This window comes from Gopherus evgoodei, chromosome 1 (assembly GCF_007399415.2).
Source record: "Gopherus evgoodei ecotype Sinaloan lineage chromosome 1, rGopEvg1_v1.p, whole genome shotgun sequence".
Taxonomy (NCBI): Eukaryota; Metazoa; Chordata; order Testudines; family Testudinidae; genus Gopherus; species Gopherus evgoodei.
The window spans coordinates 342,404,575-342,421,613 of record NC_044322.1 but is presented as its reverse complement, the minus strand read 5'-3'; the positions used below and the strand labels follow the sequence as shown (position 1 = coordinate 342,421,613).

The 17,039-nt window shown below is 39.5% G+C and overlaps 1 protein-coding gene across 1 annotated transcript in view; it reads right to left on the bottom strand.

Moving 5' to 3' along the window:
- The window catches only part of RELN (reelin), a 484,263-nt gene that overhangs the window by 158,138 nt on the left and 309,086 nt on the right, over positions 1–17,039 (bottom strand). Inside the window, 4 exon segments of the mRNA XM_030549629.1 lie at positions 4,858–4,967; positions 6,693–6,821; positions 12,546–12,754; positions 14,770–14,882. Coding sequence (XP_030405489.1) covers positions 4,858–4,967; positions 6,693–6,821; positions 12,546–12,754; positions 14,770–14,882 — 561 coding nt within the window.

Sequence of the window (17,039 nt, the reverse complement as noted above, 5' to 3'; positions counted from 1 at the left end):
GTAGTCATCCCATTAGCATTGCTGCAAAATTTTGAAGGTTATTCCTTATCTGACTGAAATTAATGGCAACACTCCTGTAGGACTCAGTGGCACTGGGATCTGGCCCCAACTTCTGAGAGGGAAATATTAATATCATGCATTTTTAGTAAGAGAACTGTATTAATATTTCATTTGCATTAAACAAAAATGAAAATCATATGCACTGAATAACCATTCCAGGCCCCTGACAACATACTACTATAGCTCACCTTTTTCCTGTCTGAGTAGCTTTTCTATTTGCAAGACAACTTTCATATTCAGTGATACAATAAGAGGGTAGGATGGTTGGGATCATCACAGTGTGGTTTTTATGGGATAATCCAAATGAATACATTTGCTAACTATCTTGGGGGTAAATTTTTGTAAGTCTGAAGTTAAGAAACTAGTAGCATTAACTGGAGCCAGGGACAGTGCAAGTACATAGGGAATATGCCCTTATACCATACCTCTGTAAATGCAGCATAATCCTGAATGGACACAAAGACTCTCCTGCGCCAATTACCAACTACATAGAGCTGTGGCACTTGTATAGTGACTTTTGGAATGTTATCAAAACCTACCTGACAACAGATTGAGAGGATCAGTTCATCTTTTCTTTCTTAAACTTCTGCCCATCCTGGCAGTGTATGAGCTCTTTTCACGTAAAATAGACACCAGTGGCAATCTTCCCTGCAGACTTCATGGAGTCTGTCAAGCTTTTCTCCCTTTTTGGATGTAAAAACTCTGCTCTGGATAGGGTTATGTTATCTGCTTGTTTGATTAATTTCTTTGACTTAGCTGTGCTGTGCTGTGCATGTCATTCTTATCATGTCAGTAAAGCTTTATTCAAGTAGAAGGTTCACAACATTTTCTAAAGAGGGTCGGACTCTGGATTTTGTGAGACTTAATACATATTTGAAAAGAGGTCTGTAGAGCTAAAAGGTCAGTGTATTGAATCTTTCAAATTCTTCTCGCTCTCCATCCGACATTTTTAACTGGCAAGCTGTGCTGTGAATGTGGGTGATTTGTCAACATATATGGATTGGATCCTACTAAGTGCTGAATGCCTTCAATTCCACTGACATCTATTCAAGCTGAGAGCACTCAGCACCCTGGAAGCCCAGGCTTTCCAGGCCTGATCCAAAGTCCATTGATGCCAAAGGAAAGACTTCAACCAGTTTTGGATTGGGTACTTAGTGGATAGCTGGCTGATAAGTTTGCCTGCATGCTACTCTGCTCAGTGTTTAAAATCCTTTGACAGAACTACATTTACTGCATAACTATTAGTTCAGCATATTTTGTTCTAAAAATGATAGTTTAATGGATTTATGATGAAATCCTGACACCACTGAAATCAACGGGGGTTTTGCTGTTGACCTCAAAAGGGGCAGGACTACACCCTTAATCATTTTGTATATATTTTTTATTCCTGGCTTTCCAGAACAGAAGAATGCAGAGATTTGGGGGAACATGATGAGAAGCATGTGAAAAATGGGCTTAGACCATTGGCACCATCTGCACTCTTTTTTTATTTCTAGCTCCATAGTTTTATTTCTAGTTCCATATCAAGGGCAAATATTAAGTAGGATATTTACACTATATTATATTTATACTATATTATATTTATACTTAACATGGTCTTGAAACTGTAGTCCTTACACAGGCAAAACTCTCAGTGGGAGTCTGGCCTGTATAAGGTCTGCATTACTGAGCCCTAGCACTACTGAGGAGATACGTCTCAGCATGGCCCCTACATTTACCTCACGGAACTGACAGATTTACAACATTAGGAAGTCAAAGAAGAAGTGGGGAAACAGTATTACAGATGAATAAGAACTAATCTAAAGACACAACTCATCTTAAGGAATTTCATCTGAGCCATTGGGTGATAAAAGTATTATGTACACTGCTGAAGTTAACAAATGGAATCAAGAGGAAAAGAAAAATTTCACATCCAAACAAGAAAGCTCCTGAAAATGCATAGACTTAGAGTAATGGATATCAATCAAGACACGGCCAGGATGTACATCAGACAACATGATGGAGGAAGAGGTCTACTATCTGTGGAGGAAGCAATCGACAATGAAAAATATCAGAGGGGTAGCCATGTTAGTCTAGATCCGTAAAAGCAGAAAAGAGTCCTGTGGCACCTTTTAGACTAACAGACGTATTGGAGCATGAGCTTTCGTGGGTCAACACCCACTTCGTCAGATGCATCATGAAAAATATAACACCCAAAAATATGAGGAGTCAGCCAACATAAAAGATCATGTGGCATGCATTCCAGCCCAAGAAAACATAAAAAAAGGAGAAAGCAAATCACCAAAGGAAGACTAGAAAGATTTACAGAGAAATCAATGTGATGGAGAGAGATCACAGCCATTAGTGATCACAGATTAACAAGCTTATGACTTGTAGAAGGATACTTCAAAAGAGAGACAGTGAGCCTCATTATGACTGCGCAAGAGCAATCATTAAGGGTTGGTTACATACTAAACAAAACTGGCCAACAGAACTGCTCCCCAAACTGCAGAATGTGTTCTGAAAAAGAAAAGATGCTGGAACTTCCATTGAGTGCCTGCAGGAGCCTGACTGGAAGAGAATTTATGAAGAGATACAATGAGATTGCCAACTGTCTGAACTGGAGCCTCTGTGGCAAATATGGATTTAAACAAAACTTGCAAAATTAGGACCCACCAATTTGAAAGTGCTCTGGAGAATGAAGATTTTACGGGATCTGGCAATTGTCACAGACTAAACAGTGCAGACCAACAGGCCAGAAATAGTGGTTGTAGAAAAGAAAACAAACAAGACCATGTTGGCATTGCTGTGCCAGCAGACAAACATAAAAAGGAAACAAGAAAACAAGACAGTTAAATATGAAGAGCTATTCCATGAAGTGGAACAATTATGAAAAACTAGAACAAAAATGATCCATTGATCTGTGAAGCATTTGGAGCAATCCCTAAGGGTATGGATGAGCACTCAAGAACACGTCAAGAGTGGAAGACATCACAGTCATCAACTCTTTGGCACTGCAAGAAGTTTAAGAAAAGTCAAAAGAGAACTGCAGGAATTCTGCAGCGGGTTTAACAAGATTCCTGACTATCCAAACCTATGCAGTTAGTTCATGATCAGGATTTATTGGTAACTCCTGGAGATAAATTTTAGACAGTTTTCCCCTTAAAGGTCTGATATGCTGTGAAGGCTATTTTTTTAAAAGAAGAAAAATCCACATGATGTAATACTGACGGATAATAATATTTTTGAATTAACAATCCAAACCCTGTATTTTCTTCCTATTGTAAAATTTCTGTAGACTTGCATTGACTGCATCATTCTGTTGTTTCCAGAAACTTGCATTGACAGCTACATTTTGTATTTCCTTATATAGTAACTCACCTTTCATAGACATCAGTGTTTTGACTTACCCTTAATTTTGCTTAATTTTTGACATAATGTCGCTATATGCAAGATAAGAATTAATACTGCCTTGGGAATATTGAGATGATATTAAATCACACTAATGGGAATAAGGAAATAGCATTACCAAAAACGTAATGGAAATTAACTACTTCATTAGCTTAATTTTTTTTTTACATTTCAATATCCTGGCAGTTTCAAAAGGCTTTTCTTTTTTCAAAATGCTAAAGGGCTTCTTTGTAATACTTAAAATGTAGCGATATTGGGAGCATAGCTTGTTTAAAATTAAAATTAAAATGTGCTGTATCTTGCTGTTCCCTAATATCATTTCAAAGCATCTTAAGAATTGTGGTACCCCACAATTTAACCAGAAGTTTCAGACTATAAAATATGCATTCATAATATAATACATTTTTATCTACATACCTAGAAAAACAAATTCCTGTGCTCCTCAAACCTATCTGCACCTTAATTTGTAGCAAAACATCTTTTTTTCAGTTAGCTGAGGCCCTCTCAATATCATCCTTATATATGGTCATCATTATATGTGAGGTATAAATCCAGGGATATACAAATCTTGCATTCACAAAGTACTTGTTTCTGTTTTAAATATTCCTATCCTGACTGAGCTTGCCTTTCCATGACTGTAAGATTTATTACTATGTGATTCAGTGCAAGATCCCTTGCTTTTTTCAAAATAAATGCAAATTTTTTTTAAAGAGATGTATTTATAGGTATTATAAAATAATTTAGGTAAAAATAAGCCTCTAAAATGGAAATAGAGAAATGTACTATCATAGAAGATACTTCTCCCTATCAAATACTGTACACAGTGCAAAAACTGTCATCCATGTGCTGGTGGCAGTGTTTCTTTATTAAGGTCTTCTGTGTCTAGCAAGGATAATATATCCCAGATGTTGCAGTTGTTACTTAGGGAAGCACAGTACACATTCTTAATAGCACAATGTAGTACCTACTTATGTTAACTGGGTCTCAGCAGTCAGAGGAAATGTTATATTAGCCCCTCATCATGAATATTCTACTTTTAGAAAACTTTCAGTTAAAAAAAAAGATAATCTACATTTTGCCCATTGCAGCTCTATATATCATTTATTTTCTGATTCCACTGCCTTTTCAGATTATATAATTCTCCTCTAGCTTCATTAAAGACTGGTGATCATGTGCACATAAGATGGATATTTAACAATATGCAAATCCCAGACTTATGTGTCTACTGGGAACTGTGGATGGAAACTGTAAAAGCAGCAAAGAATCCTGTGGCACCTTATAGACTAACAGGTGCCACAGGATTCTTTGCTGCTTTTACAGATCCAGACTAACACGGCTACCCCCTGATACTTGTGGATGGAAATTGTACTTGAATGGTACATGATGGTAATAGGTATGAATACTAACTATTATCAATCGCCCACATATTTCCATGGATTGGTCCTGTTTGTCTCCATCGAATTCTGGTATTTCTGGTTAATGCTGCACTGGGGAGGGGAATAGTTATTCGGTTCCACCTGAAATACATTTCACACATAAATTCCCACATTTTTAAATGGTAGCTGCTAAATATCAGTATACATTGATGACATTTTTTTACACTGAAGAGTTTAAAGAACTTTATACTTATATGGACCTAAATTCTCCTTTCACAAGTCAATGCAGTTACTACAGATTTATATGCTGTAAATGATTCATAGATTCCAAGGTCAGACGGGACCACTCTGATCATCTAGGCTGACCTCTTGTATAACACAGACCATAGAACTTCCCAAAAATAATTCCTAAAGCAGATCTTTTTAGAAAAACATCTTGATTTTAAAATTGTCAGTGATGGAGAATCCACCATGACTCTAGTCAATTGTTCCAATGGTTAATTACTTTCACCATGGAAAATGTACACCTTATTTCTAGTCTGAAATTGTCTAGCTTCAACTTTCATGTATAGGATTGTGTTATACCTTTCTCTGATAGATTGAAGAGCCCAATATTAAATATTTATTTCTGGAAAAAAAAATCTTTAATCATTATTTCCAGGTCCCAGGCTAGTGCCCCAATCGTTTTCCCACCCCACAGCTACCCAAAGGAGAATTTGGTCCATGGCATTTTAATACATTACAGAATATGTGATTTAAAGCATTTAAAATGAAACAAACAAAAATATGCTGTTTCTATTCAAATGATCAAAGTTAATACTGCCCTTGAACTGCTTAGTATAATGAATCTTTCTCTGACAGTGGACCTCTCTAAAGCTACATATAGAGTTAAGCCTTTGGATCTGGCTGAGCTCCACTTGGAGCAGGACCTGAAGAGGGGAAAAAGGCTGCTATCTGCCACCTTTACAGCCACCCAACCCTGTGGCAGGCAGGCAGGGAATGGCTCTGGCCACTAGTGCAACTTCTACCCATCTAGGTAGTTGTATGGCTGTCATCCTTATAATTATCTGAGCATCTCATGTCTGCTGTAAGTTATGATCAATTGTAATGGCTGCCAAGGCACTCCAACTATGTTCCCTTCCATGGTCATGCCTCTGACTTGCTCTCTATTCTGAGGGCTACAAGGAAGGTGGGATACAGGCAGTTATATCAGCTCTGTGTCACCATGGGATTGCCCTATGCAAGAAGAATCCACAGATGGTCACTTAAGTCCATGTTGCACTGCCAGAGTAGCATCAAGCATACTTAATTGGGAACAGGATCTGGCCCTTTATTTTTCTTGTTAGATTAATGCATGATTAGCATATTTCATCCAGTCAGTGGCTATTTTTTCTTGTTGAACCTCTACATGCTGTTCTACCCAACAAAATATTTACAATCACAATTTTTGGCTAGTGAAATCCAGAGTTATTCCATTGTATTCCGGATGTCATAATTCCAAATTAGTAAAAGATGTGGATCATGTAAAACATGGCCATAGGTGGAAGAGTCCTTTGTTGTTATAATTTAATAGATTAATCAAAACAAAAACTCAAGTAAATTTTGCCTCATTTTGTGTATATATGTATGTATGTAATTTTTGCCTGTAGCATCAAAAATATATTGCTATACAAAAAAAACTATCTGAGGTACATAACTTTTCATTTCTGGGCAGCCAGAAAAAACAGCTCTTTTGTTTGCTATCCCAGTTAATCAGAAATGAAAGCTTGCACGGGAACTCTTTCTTCACTGCTTTCCAGTGTCACAAAGGATTTACTTCCTTTTGTAGTCTTGAATCTCTGCTAGTTTTGCATAGAACTTTCTTACCCACTGTAGTTTTCAGAGGCATAGATGGTACTGTGAGGAAGATGAGACCCAGCACATATCTCAGGCAAGCACTCAGTGTGAAGTAAGGACCAGGAACGACCATGATTGGTTGAAAACTCCAAGTAGACACTAACAACATAAACAGAGTATTCACCTCAGACTAAATATAATACATCAGCATTTGTAGCACCAACATATAAAAGCTTTAAAACTCATTGGTTGCTAAATCATTGATGCCTCTGATGTTGAAATATGAAATGCCTCTGAGGGTAAAACACTGAAAATGCAAACATGAAGCAAGCTCAGTATTTTAAAGACAACAAAACGTAAACCATATACGAACACCTTTAACTGATAAAGGTGAAAGCAATTATTGCAGTCCTTATTTGGCCATTATACGTTTATTTTTATGTTGTGTTTAAAAGGGATTGATGTTACTCTTACATTATTCTTGGTGGAATTCTGCACCACTGCCCAATACAGAATTTTGCAGAAATTAATGTTTTTAGTGCAGAATTTCCTTTCCCCCACAGAAATGGGCTGCAGTGCTGCTAGTTGCAACCAGGGGCCGCTGGACTCAGCAGAGTACAGCTCACACATGGAAGACACTGCTGGGGGAGCGGGAGGGAGCTAGAGGGTTCTTGGAAGCTGCAGTTCCCAGCATCCTCTGAGGGAAGGAGAGGGCAGCACACAGGAAACTTCACACAAGCCTGTGACTGAGCAACAGGCTGTTTCTCTCTCAGGACCCCTCGGCTCTGAGGAGTAGGGAGTGGGTGTCTGAGCTGGGGGGGGGGCCTGCGGCTGGGCTCTGGAGGGTAGGGTGTTTGGGTGTATTGGATGGGAGGACCATGGTTGGGTTTTTTGTGGGGGTTGAGAAGGCAGAGAAACAGGAACTGGGTTGTCAGACGGGTTTCTTCAACTCTACTTCTGGGGGAAATTTTGTGTCTGTGTTGTTACAGACATACTTGCTGACAGATATTTTAAAATAAACTACCAAAATAATTGAAACTGGCATGATTATGTAGTGTTATTTTTGTCAAATAAAATTTGCAGAATTTTAAAATATTATGTGCAGAATTTTTAATTTTTTGGCATAGAAATCCCCCAGAAGTATTACCTATCAGTAAGAAGCAGTCAGAGCGCAGTACTGAAGAAATATAATAAGAAGGAGAGTCTGACTGATCTGACTGATAATAGATTTTATGAATTATTTCCTTGGGAGAGTCACTAGATTGAGAAAGCAAATGAGTTATGTTATTTATATCTGGACTACAAGGCCAAGTGATTGACTGCCCAAGCATGCAGCACAGCACTACTGAAATATTTTTGACATACAATAGGCACTTTGATTTGGAAATTATATAAAATCCTATATGGCTCAAAATATCCAGGACTCTCCAATCCATGTATCCTACCTAAGGCTGTGGATACTAGCTCTATAGCAGGCCAACCTGTCAGAGGAAAAAATGTCTCCATACACGTATTGGGATATTTCAGCTGTGCTCCTGTTGAGGAAACCCTTTGTCTTTGATCTGTCCCTCCATCCCCACCTGAGGCTACACTGCTCATGGGAGTAGCACACTGGCAGTAGCCTTAGGGTTAGACTAACTCCAATGAGTTGTCTCACTGTTGAAGAGACTGATTGATTTTCCTTCTTTCTACTTTTCTTTAAATATCAAGTGTGGACAAGACCTCTGCTATTGTCAATCCCAAGATAAGTATATATTTAGAAGACAGGGGAGACAATAGTAGTCATTCACCTAATGCTCCTTTTTTCTTTTCACTCTCTGATAGTTATCAGATCCAACTGTCATTAGAGTCTTTCCCTCAATGACTGAATGGCAGTCATAAAAGGAATAAACAATGCCTTGCACTAGGGAGCAGGGGGACTGCTCAGTGCATCTGTCTATCTACTAGAGCTGGATGGAGAGACATCACTACAGCCATTCCTGAGAACAAAATTACCCAATTGGTATCATATGACTGTGACAGAACAGGTAATGCTCACCAGGAGTCAGCACCCCAAACGTTTAGAGCTGCTGTAGGGACACAACAGAGACATAAACTATGTATCTCCAAAGCAGCACATAGCTGCTGAAATGTACCAGTAAATACAGACAGATGGAAATCAGACAAGGAGAAGACCCATTAGATCAGTGATACTCAGACCTCAGTAGTTCAGGAGCCAAATTAGAGATCTACATTATCCAAAAGAGCCACAGTAGTATGAATTCTTTGTTTCATTTACCTACATATATTGTGGCAGAGCTCTGACCTTGCTCCTGTGGGTCCTGCGCTTCTAGGCATTTATGCTAGCCTCAGTGGCTCACTGTGACCCTCCACGTAGCCCTTCTCTCTCTAGGGCCAGGGTTACAGTCTCTGTTCAGCCTCCTGTCCTGACAGGGACCTGACTTCCCCTTCCAGGAGATGTTCCTGTAGTGGTGGGTTGCAGGGAACCCAGGCCTGCCCTCTACTCCGGGTTCCAACCCAGGGACCCTAATGGTAGCAGTTGTTGGGAGCCAACCTTCCACTGCCAGAGTTGCTACATTTCCCTGGGCCACTTCCCCAGAGCTCTCCTGTTTCTCCCTTCTTCACCCTTACCTCAGGGCTCCTTTAACGATGGTTTGAGGGTGTCTTCAGTAACCAGCCCTTCAGCCGCACTTCCTCTCCTCTGGCTCCCTGACTCCCCTGTCTGACTGGAGTGAGCCCTTTTTATAGTATCAGCAGGGCCTTAATTAGAGTCGGATGGTCCCATTAACTGAATGGCCTCACCTGACTCTTTACAGGTTAATTAGAGTCAGGTGTTCTCATTAGCCTGGAGCAGCCCCTGCTCTGGTCAGTCAGGGAACAGAAAACTGTTAATCCAGTGGCCAGTATATCTGCCTTCTGCTATTCTGCTGTACCCAACTGGCCTGGGTCTATCACAATATATATTATTCTCACAGCAAAATGATTGACCACGTATTCTACAATTGGTTAATAACATAGTAAAAGCATCCTGATTGGTTAATAACTTAGAATGATTTATAATTAAATCACAGAGTGTTTTAATATAGAATCATAGAATATCAGGATTGGAAGGGACCTCAGGAAGTCATCTACTCCAACCCCCTCCTCAAAGCAGGACTAATACCCAACTAAATCATCCCAGCCAGGGCTTTTTCAAGCCTGACCTTAAACCTCTAAGGAAGGAGATTCCACCACCTCCCTAGGTAACTCATTCCAGTGCTTCACCACCCTCCTAGTGAAAAAGTTTTTCCTAATATCCAACCTAAATGTCCCCACTGCAACTTTAGACCATTACTCCTTGTTCTGTCATCTGCTACCACTGAGAACAGTCTAGATCCATCCTCTTTGGAACCCCCTTTCAGGTAGCTGAAAGCAGCTATCAAATCCCCCCTCATTCTTCTCTTTTGCAGACTAAATAATCCCAGTTCCCTCAGCCTCTACTCATAAGTCATGTGCTCCAGCCCCCTAATCATTTTTGTTGCCCTCCGCTGGACTCTTCCCGATTTTTCCACATCCTTCTTGTAGTGTGGGGCCAAAAACTGGACACAGTACTCCAGATGAGGCCTCACCTATGCTGAATAGAGGGAAAGGACCATGTCCCTCGGTGCTGCAAAGAGTCACAGGAGGCACATTAAAGAGCCACTTGTGGCTCCCGAGCCTCAGTGTCAGTATCACTGTGTTAGATGACATAGTCAATCCCCTGGCAATGTGGTGTCATTCCCTGTAATATATCTACAAATGTTCCTTGAGGACTTCGGCTCTCATGAAGCTCCTGATGGCATGTTCCTCCCACCCTTGCTTTTCACTGCAGCTTATTTTTTAAAATAAAGTGTTTATAATACATGACTCCGTGAATGGCTTTAGATTTCTAACATTCTGCGAACCTTCAACAACTAATGTAGAAAGTATTTCATTTATTTGAGCTTTGCTGCTTTATTGAAATATTCACGTAATTTACTAAGCATAAGTTGTTTCTAACACTCTATTTTAAATAACACAAATGAAGGGTTAAAAAAGTCACAGTTCATCATCCTGACACCACATTGCTGGGCTATGACTTCTCTATTTCAGAATAATTTACTGAGAATATGATTTTATTTAAAGAGTGTCTTACTATACAACTATTGTCATGATATTATAAACATATATTAAAATGGTTTACGAGGGTTCAGCCAATTCATTTCAGATTTACCTATACTGACACTTTGGAGGGTTGTATTCACGTAACATATTCTTTTGCATTCCCAGTAATGAAAACATTATGAATAATACTGTAGGCCAGGAGATCTGCACTTCCAAATTATTTGTGAAAGCAAATCAAGCTTATGGAGACCTAGTGTTTCTTTTGTTGTGAAGATGCTCACGCCTGTCTTAGAAATGCTATGTAAGTGGGAAGAAAATTAATCTGAAAACATATAAAAACAATACAAAAAAACTCCGCTAGAAAATTTGTGATACAGATGATATAATAAATATTATGGTTTTTAAAAGAAAACGTTCCTTTAAAGGATCATTTTATATTTAGCTCTCAAATTGCTGGGTACATATAGTTGAAATACTTACAACTGCTAATATAACCCATTATATATGACAGGACAAATTCTAGTAGTCATTGCATGTAGATGACCACCAGAAAATCCACCCGAAGCGGTGGAAACATGGAGCAACTGTTGGCTTTCTCTATCCAAGTTCCTCCCCTGATTTCACAGAGAAACCTCTTTGCAGCCCCTCTAGAAGAAAAGCTGGAGGGGAATGTTCTGGAGTTGGGCCTAGATGTGAGGTCCTCATGTTTAAGCCCACACAGTTCTGATCTGACAATGGACACTTTGCACCATTGCACAGTGGATTATTCATGCTATTGGCAGCAATAATCTATGGAAGATTAGTAAACAGGGCTGCCAACAGCATGCTCATAGGCATACATCATTGCTCTTTCTTCAGCACGAAGTGTGTGCAAGCCTATTTTGGAAACTATTCTTTTCCATACCTTGATCCCTTGAGAAATCCATGAAGTGCTGATATTTATTTTTATAAGATACAAGAAGGTTCTTGCCTGCACCCAATCAGGGCCGGCTCAAGCTTTTTTGCAACCCCAAGTGGCAAAGGGGGAGGAAAAGAAGGAAAAACAAAAGCCACGATCGCGGCACTTCGGCGGCAGCTCAACAGCATCGCTTCATTCCTTGGCGGCAATTCGGCAGCGGGTCCTTCCCATTGGCCCCCCTCAAGCACCTGCTTCATTCGCTGGTGCCTGGAGCCGGCCCTGCACCCAATATCTTCACCCAACAAAGCATGAAGAGCCAAATCCTGTAGTCCTTAATGCTTATTTCAGCAAAAGTCCCATTAATATCACTGGAGTTGGGTCAGAATAGGACCTGAATAAGAACTGCATGATTTGACCAGTGAGGTAGAGACACAATAATATCTCCATTGTACAGAATAGAAACTGAGCTCTCACTCTGTGACTGGTGAAATCAGCGATAGCTTTGCCATTGACTTTCAACTGGTACAGGATCAAGCCCTAAGTGGTTTGCCTATAGTCACACAAGGCATCTACTGCAGAGCCAGGAAGTGACCGCACATCTCCTGAGAACAGTCCAGTGCCTTAATCATATGGTTGTCCTTCCTCCTGAAGTCAATAACCACCCTTCTGCTGGCTTCAGTGAGAACAAGACTGGACTGGTGCTAGGTGAGATGCTGCATGCAAGCCTCAAACCTGTTTACATTTGTTGTTTTTAATTGCCTTCTTTCTTTCTGGGAAAAATATCCAAATCATTTCAGAGATGCTATAATATGAAAAGTTATAAGAAAGCAGGTTAGTTGCAAGATAAATCTAGCCTGTTGTACCTGTTACCAGGTTGATGAGTTCCACAGCCCAGATTAATGGAAAACTGGATCATGTGAGTTATGGTGGAGGGGAGTACTGGCAGGACATGGAAGTAATCAACAGCCCAGACATTCTTGTTATGCCCTTGATGATTCTTTTGCTTAAGACAGAACTTGGTAGCAGGAGTCTGCAGCTCTGGACTAATGACAACCGAAGCCAAAGATGGAACCTTCAAAAGAAATTAAATTAATTAGATTTATATAAAAAATTACATAGAAAAGTACTGTTTACAAAATAGCAGCAATAATTTCAAAGAGGCCAAACAATACTAGCCCATTATCCATGTTGCTTCTTTCATGTTGACTATTAAATTAACCATCTCCCCACAAAAGAACCCAGACAAAAACTTATTTAACTCACTACATGGCCATACTATACTAGGAATCAGGGGTGCTTAGCACCTACAATAATCAAGGTATTTGACTGTAAACACCTTGAAGGGAACATATCTTCTGTGTTCTGAAAAATATTAATTAAGCTTGATTGCTTAGCAGTGATGGTGCGTTAGAAAAGGGTATTACTTCTCAACTCTTCCAGTTCACATTAGCAAATGCAATGGAAGTGCACCTCTGGTTTAAATAGAATGGAATAATTTGGAGAGTATGTCATGTTTGAAATATAAGAAAATATTCTTTTGCTGAAATATAGCTCATGTTTGGAGCTATATGACTAGTATTTTTTAATATATTAAAGGGACACTTTTAGCTGTAAATGTAGTCGATTTGAAAAAAAACACACGTCAAATGTAGTCAAATGCCTCTGAGTCACCCTATTATTTTCTTCAGTTGTCAATAATAATTTCCTTTTTTTAAAGTGGGTTCTTTCCAATTGCCATGCAAAAACAGGAGAAACTTTACTACAGTGAAACAACAAAACTGACTCAGCACAAAGTGCTTTCAAATACATAAAGTAAACAGACTGAAAAAAATAAATATTTTTTCTCTAAATTGTATAGTTATAGTAATCTTAAGTGTTAACAAAAGAAAGTGATAAAAGCTTTGAAGTGCTTTTAGTGCTCTAGTAGACTAGACCTTTAATACAATATTCTCTATGTACTGTAAGGTATAAACATGCTGTAGTTTAGTTTTTAACAATGTTATGTGCATATGTATATATATGTAACCCCTGTCTTTTCATCTTCCTTTTAGACAGCACAATAAAAATATTGTACCAGAGTTACTGTGCTGGCTAGGGCTCTATGTACGGCACATCCACAGACAGTCCCTAAAGCATATGGCATAAATCTTCATAGCAGGAAGAACCCCAGATTCAGGAAGCAATCCTGAGAAGAAATTGAGGGGTGAATATTCTTGTTGCCTGGGTGAGAAGGCAAAAGTGTTTTCCAGCAGTAGTAATGGAGCTGTCTCTGTATCCTTTTTTAGTAATAAATACATTGTCTGTTGTTTACTGAGCTCATGCCTGTGTGATCATTCCAGGGAGTCTGTCTGCTTGTGCTAAACAACCAAAAAGGAGACTGCGAGGTCACACAATTGCCAGCGAACCGAAAAATCCATTATTCGCTCAGCTCTAATTTTAACTTTCATCTAGACTTCTCATATTTTGATTGGTGTTGCATAAGCTTGACAAAACCCAGGGTGAATTTTGTTCATGTGTTCACAATAGAGAACTTTTTGGCACTTGCGTATGAAAGCCCCATGTTTTCTGAGACAACAAAAACAGCATGCTCTTTTTAAAGGATACATCTGCTATCACAGTAGGACTGCAAAATTATTGCCCAGTGCTAGCTTCAAAAACCTACCATGCCTACCTGACTGCTTACCAGACCACACGGACAGCACAAACCTCTGCATTATTGACACTCCCATTCCCCCAATCTAGCTGCTGCATGCTCAGAAATAGCTATGATAATTATAAGCTTCCAACCTCTTTATCTGCTGCCGAATGAGCTAAGTAGTGGGCATTGCAGAATTTTGATGCTCAGATGCTTTCTAACAGAGTGATCTGTATATGTTAGTTGCTTGAAAAGGTCTTGTTGAATTACCCCAGTGGAATGCCACCCTCTGCATGGTCAAATTGGCTTAAAAATGTACATGCATCCGACGAAGTGGGTATTCACCCACGAAAGCCCATGCTCCAATACATCTGTTAGTCTATAAGGTGCCACAGGACTCTTTGCTGCTTAAAAATGTAGGTTGTCTGTCTATCTTTGTCTATAACACCTACCTTATAAGAAGCATAGGTCAGTGTATCAAGAGCTATGTGCTCTTTCTTTCCTTCTATCTTTGCATAGAGGAGGACATCATTTTCATGGGCTTCTCCAGAATCACAAGTTCCCCCTTTACAATACATATTTGAGAAACAAAATAATTGAAGCACATGTTATTTAAAAGTACAAGCACATTAAAGTCCCATAATTATGAAAAGAATTACACCTAGATATTATTAAACTAAGATCTGAAACAAAAGAACACAAGCCCCCATGGAATAATGTATAAGAACCATTGGATCAGATAGGCCATGCTGGAGATCAAGGCCTTGACAAAAAAGCCTAAGTAACTATTTTTATCAGTTTATTGAAATAAATTTTAATAAAAACAATGTAATGCACAAGTGGTGTTTGTATCTGTGCATTTTACACCCTATTCACATGGAAGTGCTCTGTTTTTTTTCAGTGTTTGATTTCCTATGTTTCTGGTAGAAATCAGTGAATTGTTATTATTCAGTATTAACATCCTGGTTAGAGTCAAAGGCCTCTGTCAGGTTCAGGGCTCCATCATATTAAAGGGACACAGAGGCCATATAGGAAGACTGTACTGGGCCCTGGGCACAAGAGTAGTCCTTGCAAACAGGCAGTGCAGGGCTGTTCAGGACTAGCCTCTCCAAAAGATACAGAGGGAAGTTCAGAGAGCCTGTGGGACCATAGTTTCTACTTCTTCCTCCTCACTCCACTAGCTAACAAGGCTAACTAGGTGCATGCCAGGCACTGTCTTCATGGGTGTGGTTGCAGCCATACTTTCTCTGCCTCCCTTTGTGCCTCTCTGAGCTCTGCCTAGGGTGGTGCTACACAGTTCTTGATACATATTAGCACAATAGAGCCCTTAGTGAAATTGTGGAGAAGTAAAAGATATGCCATTTGTAATTGTGATTTACAGTACTTTCAGTAGGGAATAAGAGAGACAGTCTTTACTCAGCCAAACTCCCATTGGTCAATGGAAGGGAGCATGGTGTAGTGGTTTAAGAATGAGATTAGGAGTCAGGAGGATTTCTGGGTTATTTTCGTCTTTCACAGACTTGGTGTGTAACTCTGGGCAAGTTCAGCAAGACTCTCTGTGCCCACCTGTATAATGAGAATAATGTTTATATTATCCATAGGACTGTTGGCAGGACTAATTAGAATTTGTTAGTTGCTTTGAGATCTCTGAATGAAAGGTGCTATATACATTAAAATACTAGTATTAACATAGGAACCTTATTGCTGGCTCTCCCAATATACTTGGCATTCCTGGATGTGAAGAGGGTGCTAGTCCTGTGTCCCAAAGCCTTGTTATGGCAGTGAGGTCCTAAGCAGTTCTGCCTCAGGAATTGGACCCCCAGTTGGGTATGGAAAGGTTTCCTCATCTCTTTCTTCTTCCCTTTCCCCATTTATCCATAGTTGTGGCACTTCCCAGATACTTTGCGAAGCACAGTTAGCTAAGCATGAGTTATACTTTAGTCATACACAAATTATTAGGCTGAATACAGGGGAACAGTGAAATTTAATAGCATGGGACACACAGGTCATATGAGATGATATAATGGTCCCTTCTAGCCTTAAACTCCATGAATCTATTCATCTACTTCCTCTCTGGCTAACAGTCAGCTGGCCAGCAGGCAGGCAGGCAAGAATTTGCTTGGGGAAATGCATAGTGCATCTTGCTCAGTGTGTCCCTGTTCCCTAATGTCATTAACATGGGCTCAAATGGAGTTAGACATGGTAGAGTTTGTGACTTGTTTTTCTCCCCTGCAAAGGAACAGGGTTTCAGTGGGGGCAGCATTTTCATATCTGTAGAGCTCAAGAGACTTGTAAAGCTTTCATGTGGTAGCAGCTGTGGAGGCAAATCTGGGCTGGACATATTCTTTAAATGCTGCAATAGAGATAGAATGAATGCCTTTAAACAACATGGACGCTAATGGTAGCATATTTTATTGGCATAGCTCCATTTGGTATCCTGGATAATGAATATTAAAACAAGGTATCTGTAACTGAAAAAAGGAAGTTTCACGCTTTCCTGTATCAGGCTGACATTGCAGATTGGTTTAAAAAACAGGATGAGGAAACTCTTTTAAATAGTCTGTTAAGATTTCAGATATAAAATACTTCAATTGCTTTATCAAGCAAAGATGGCCAATTATAGGGGTGGAATAAGCAAAGGGTGTTCTGAAAAGCCTTATAAGGCTTACATCTTTGCTGTGACTTACATTGGCCTACAAAAGCTCTACTTGCTTCTGTGAGG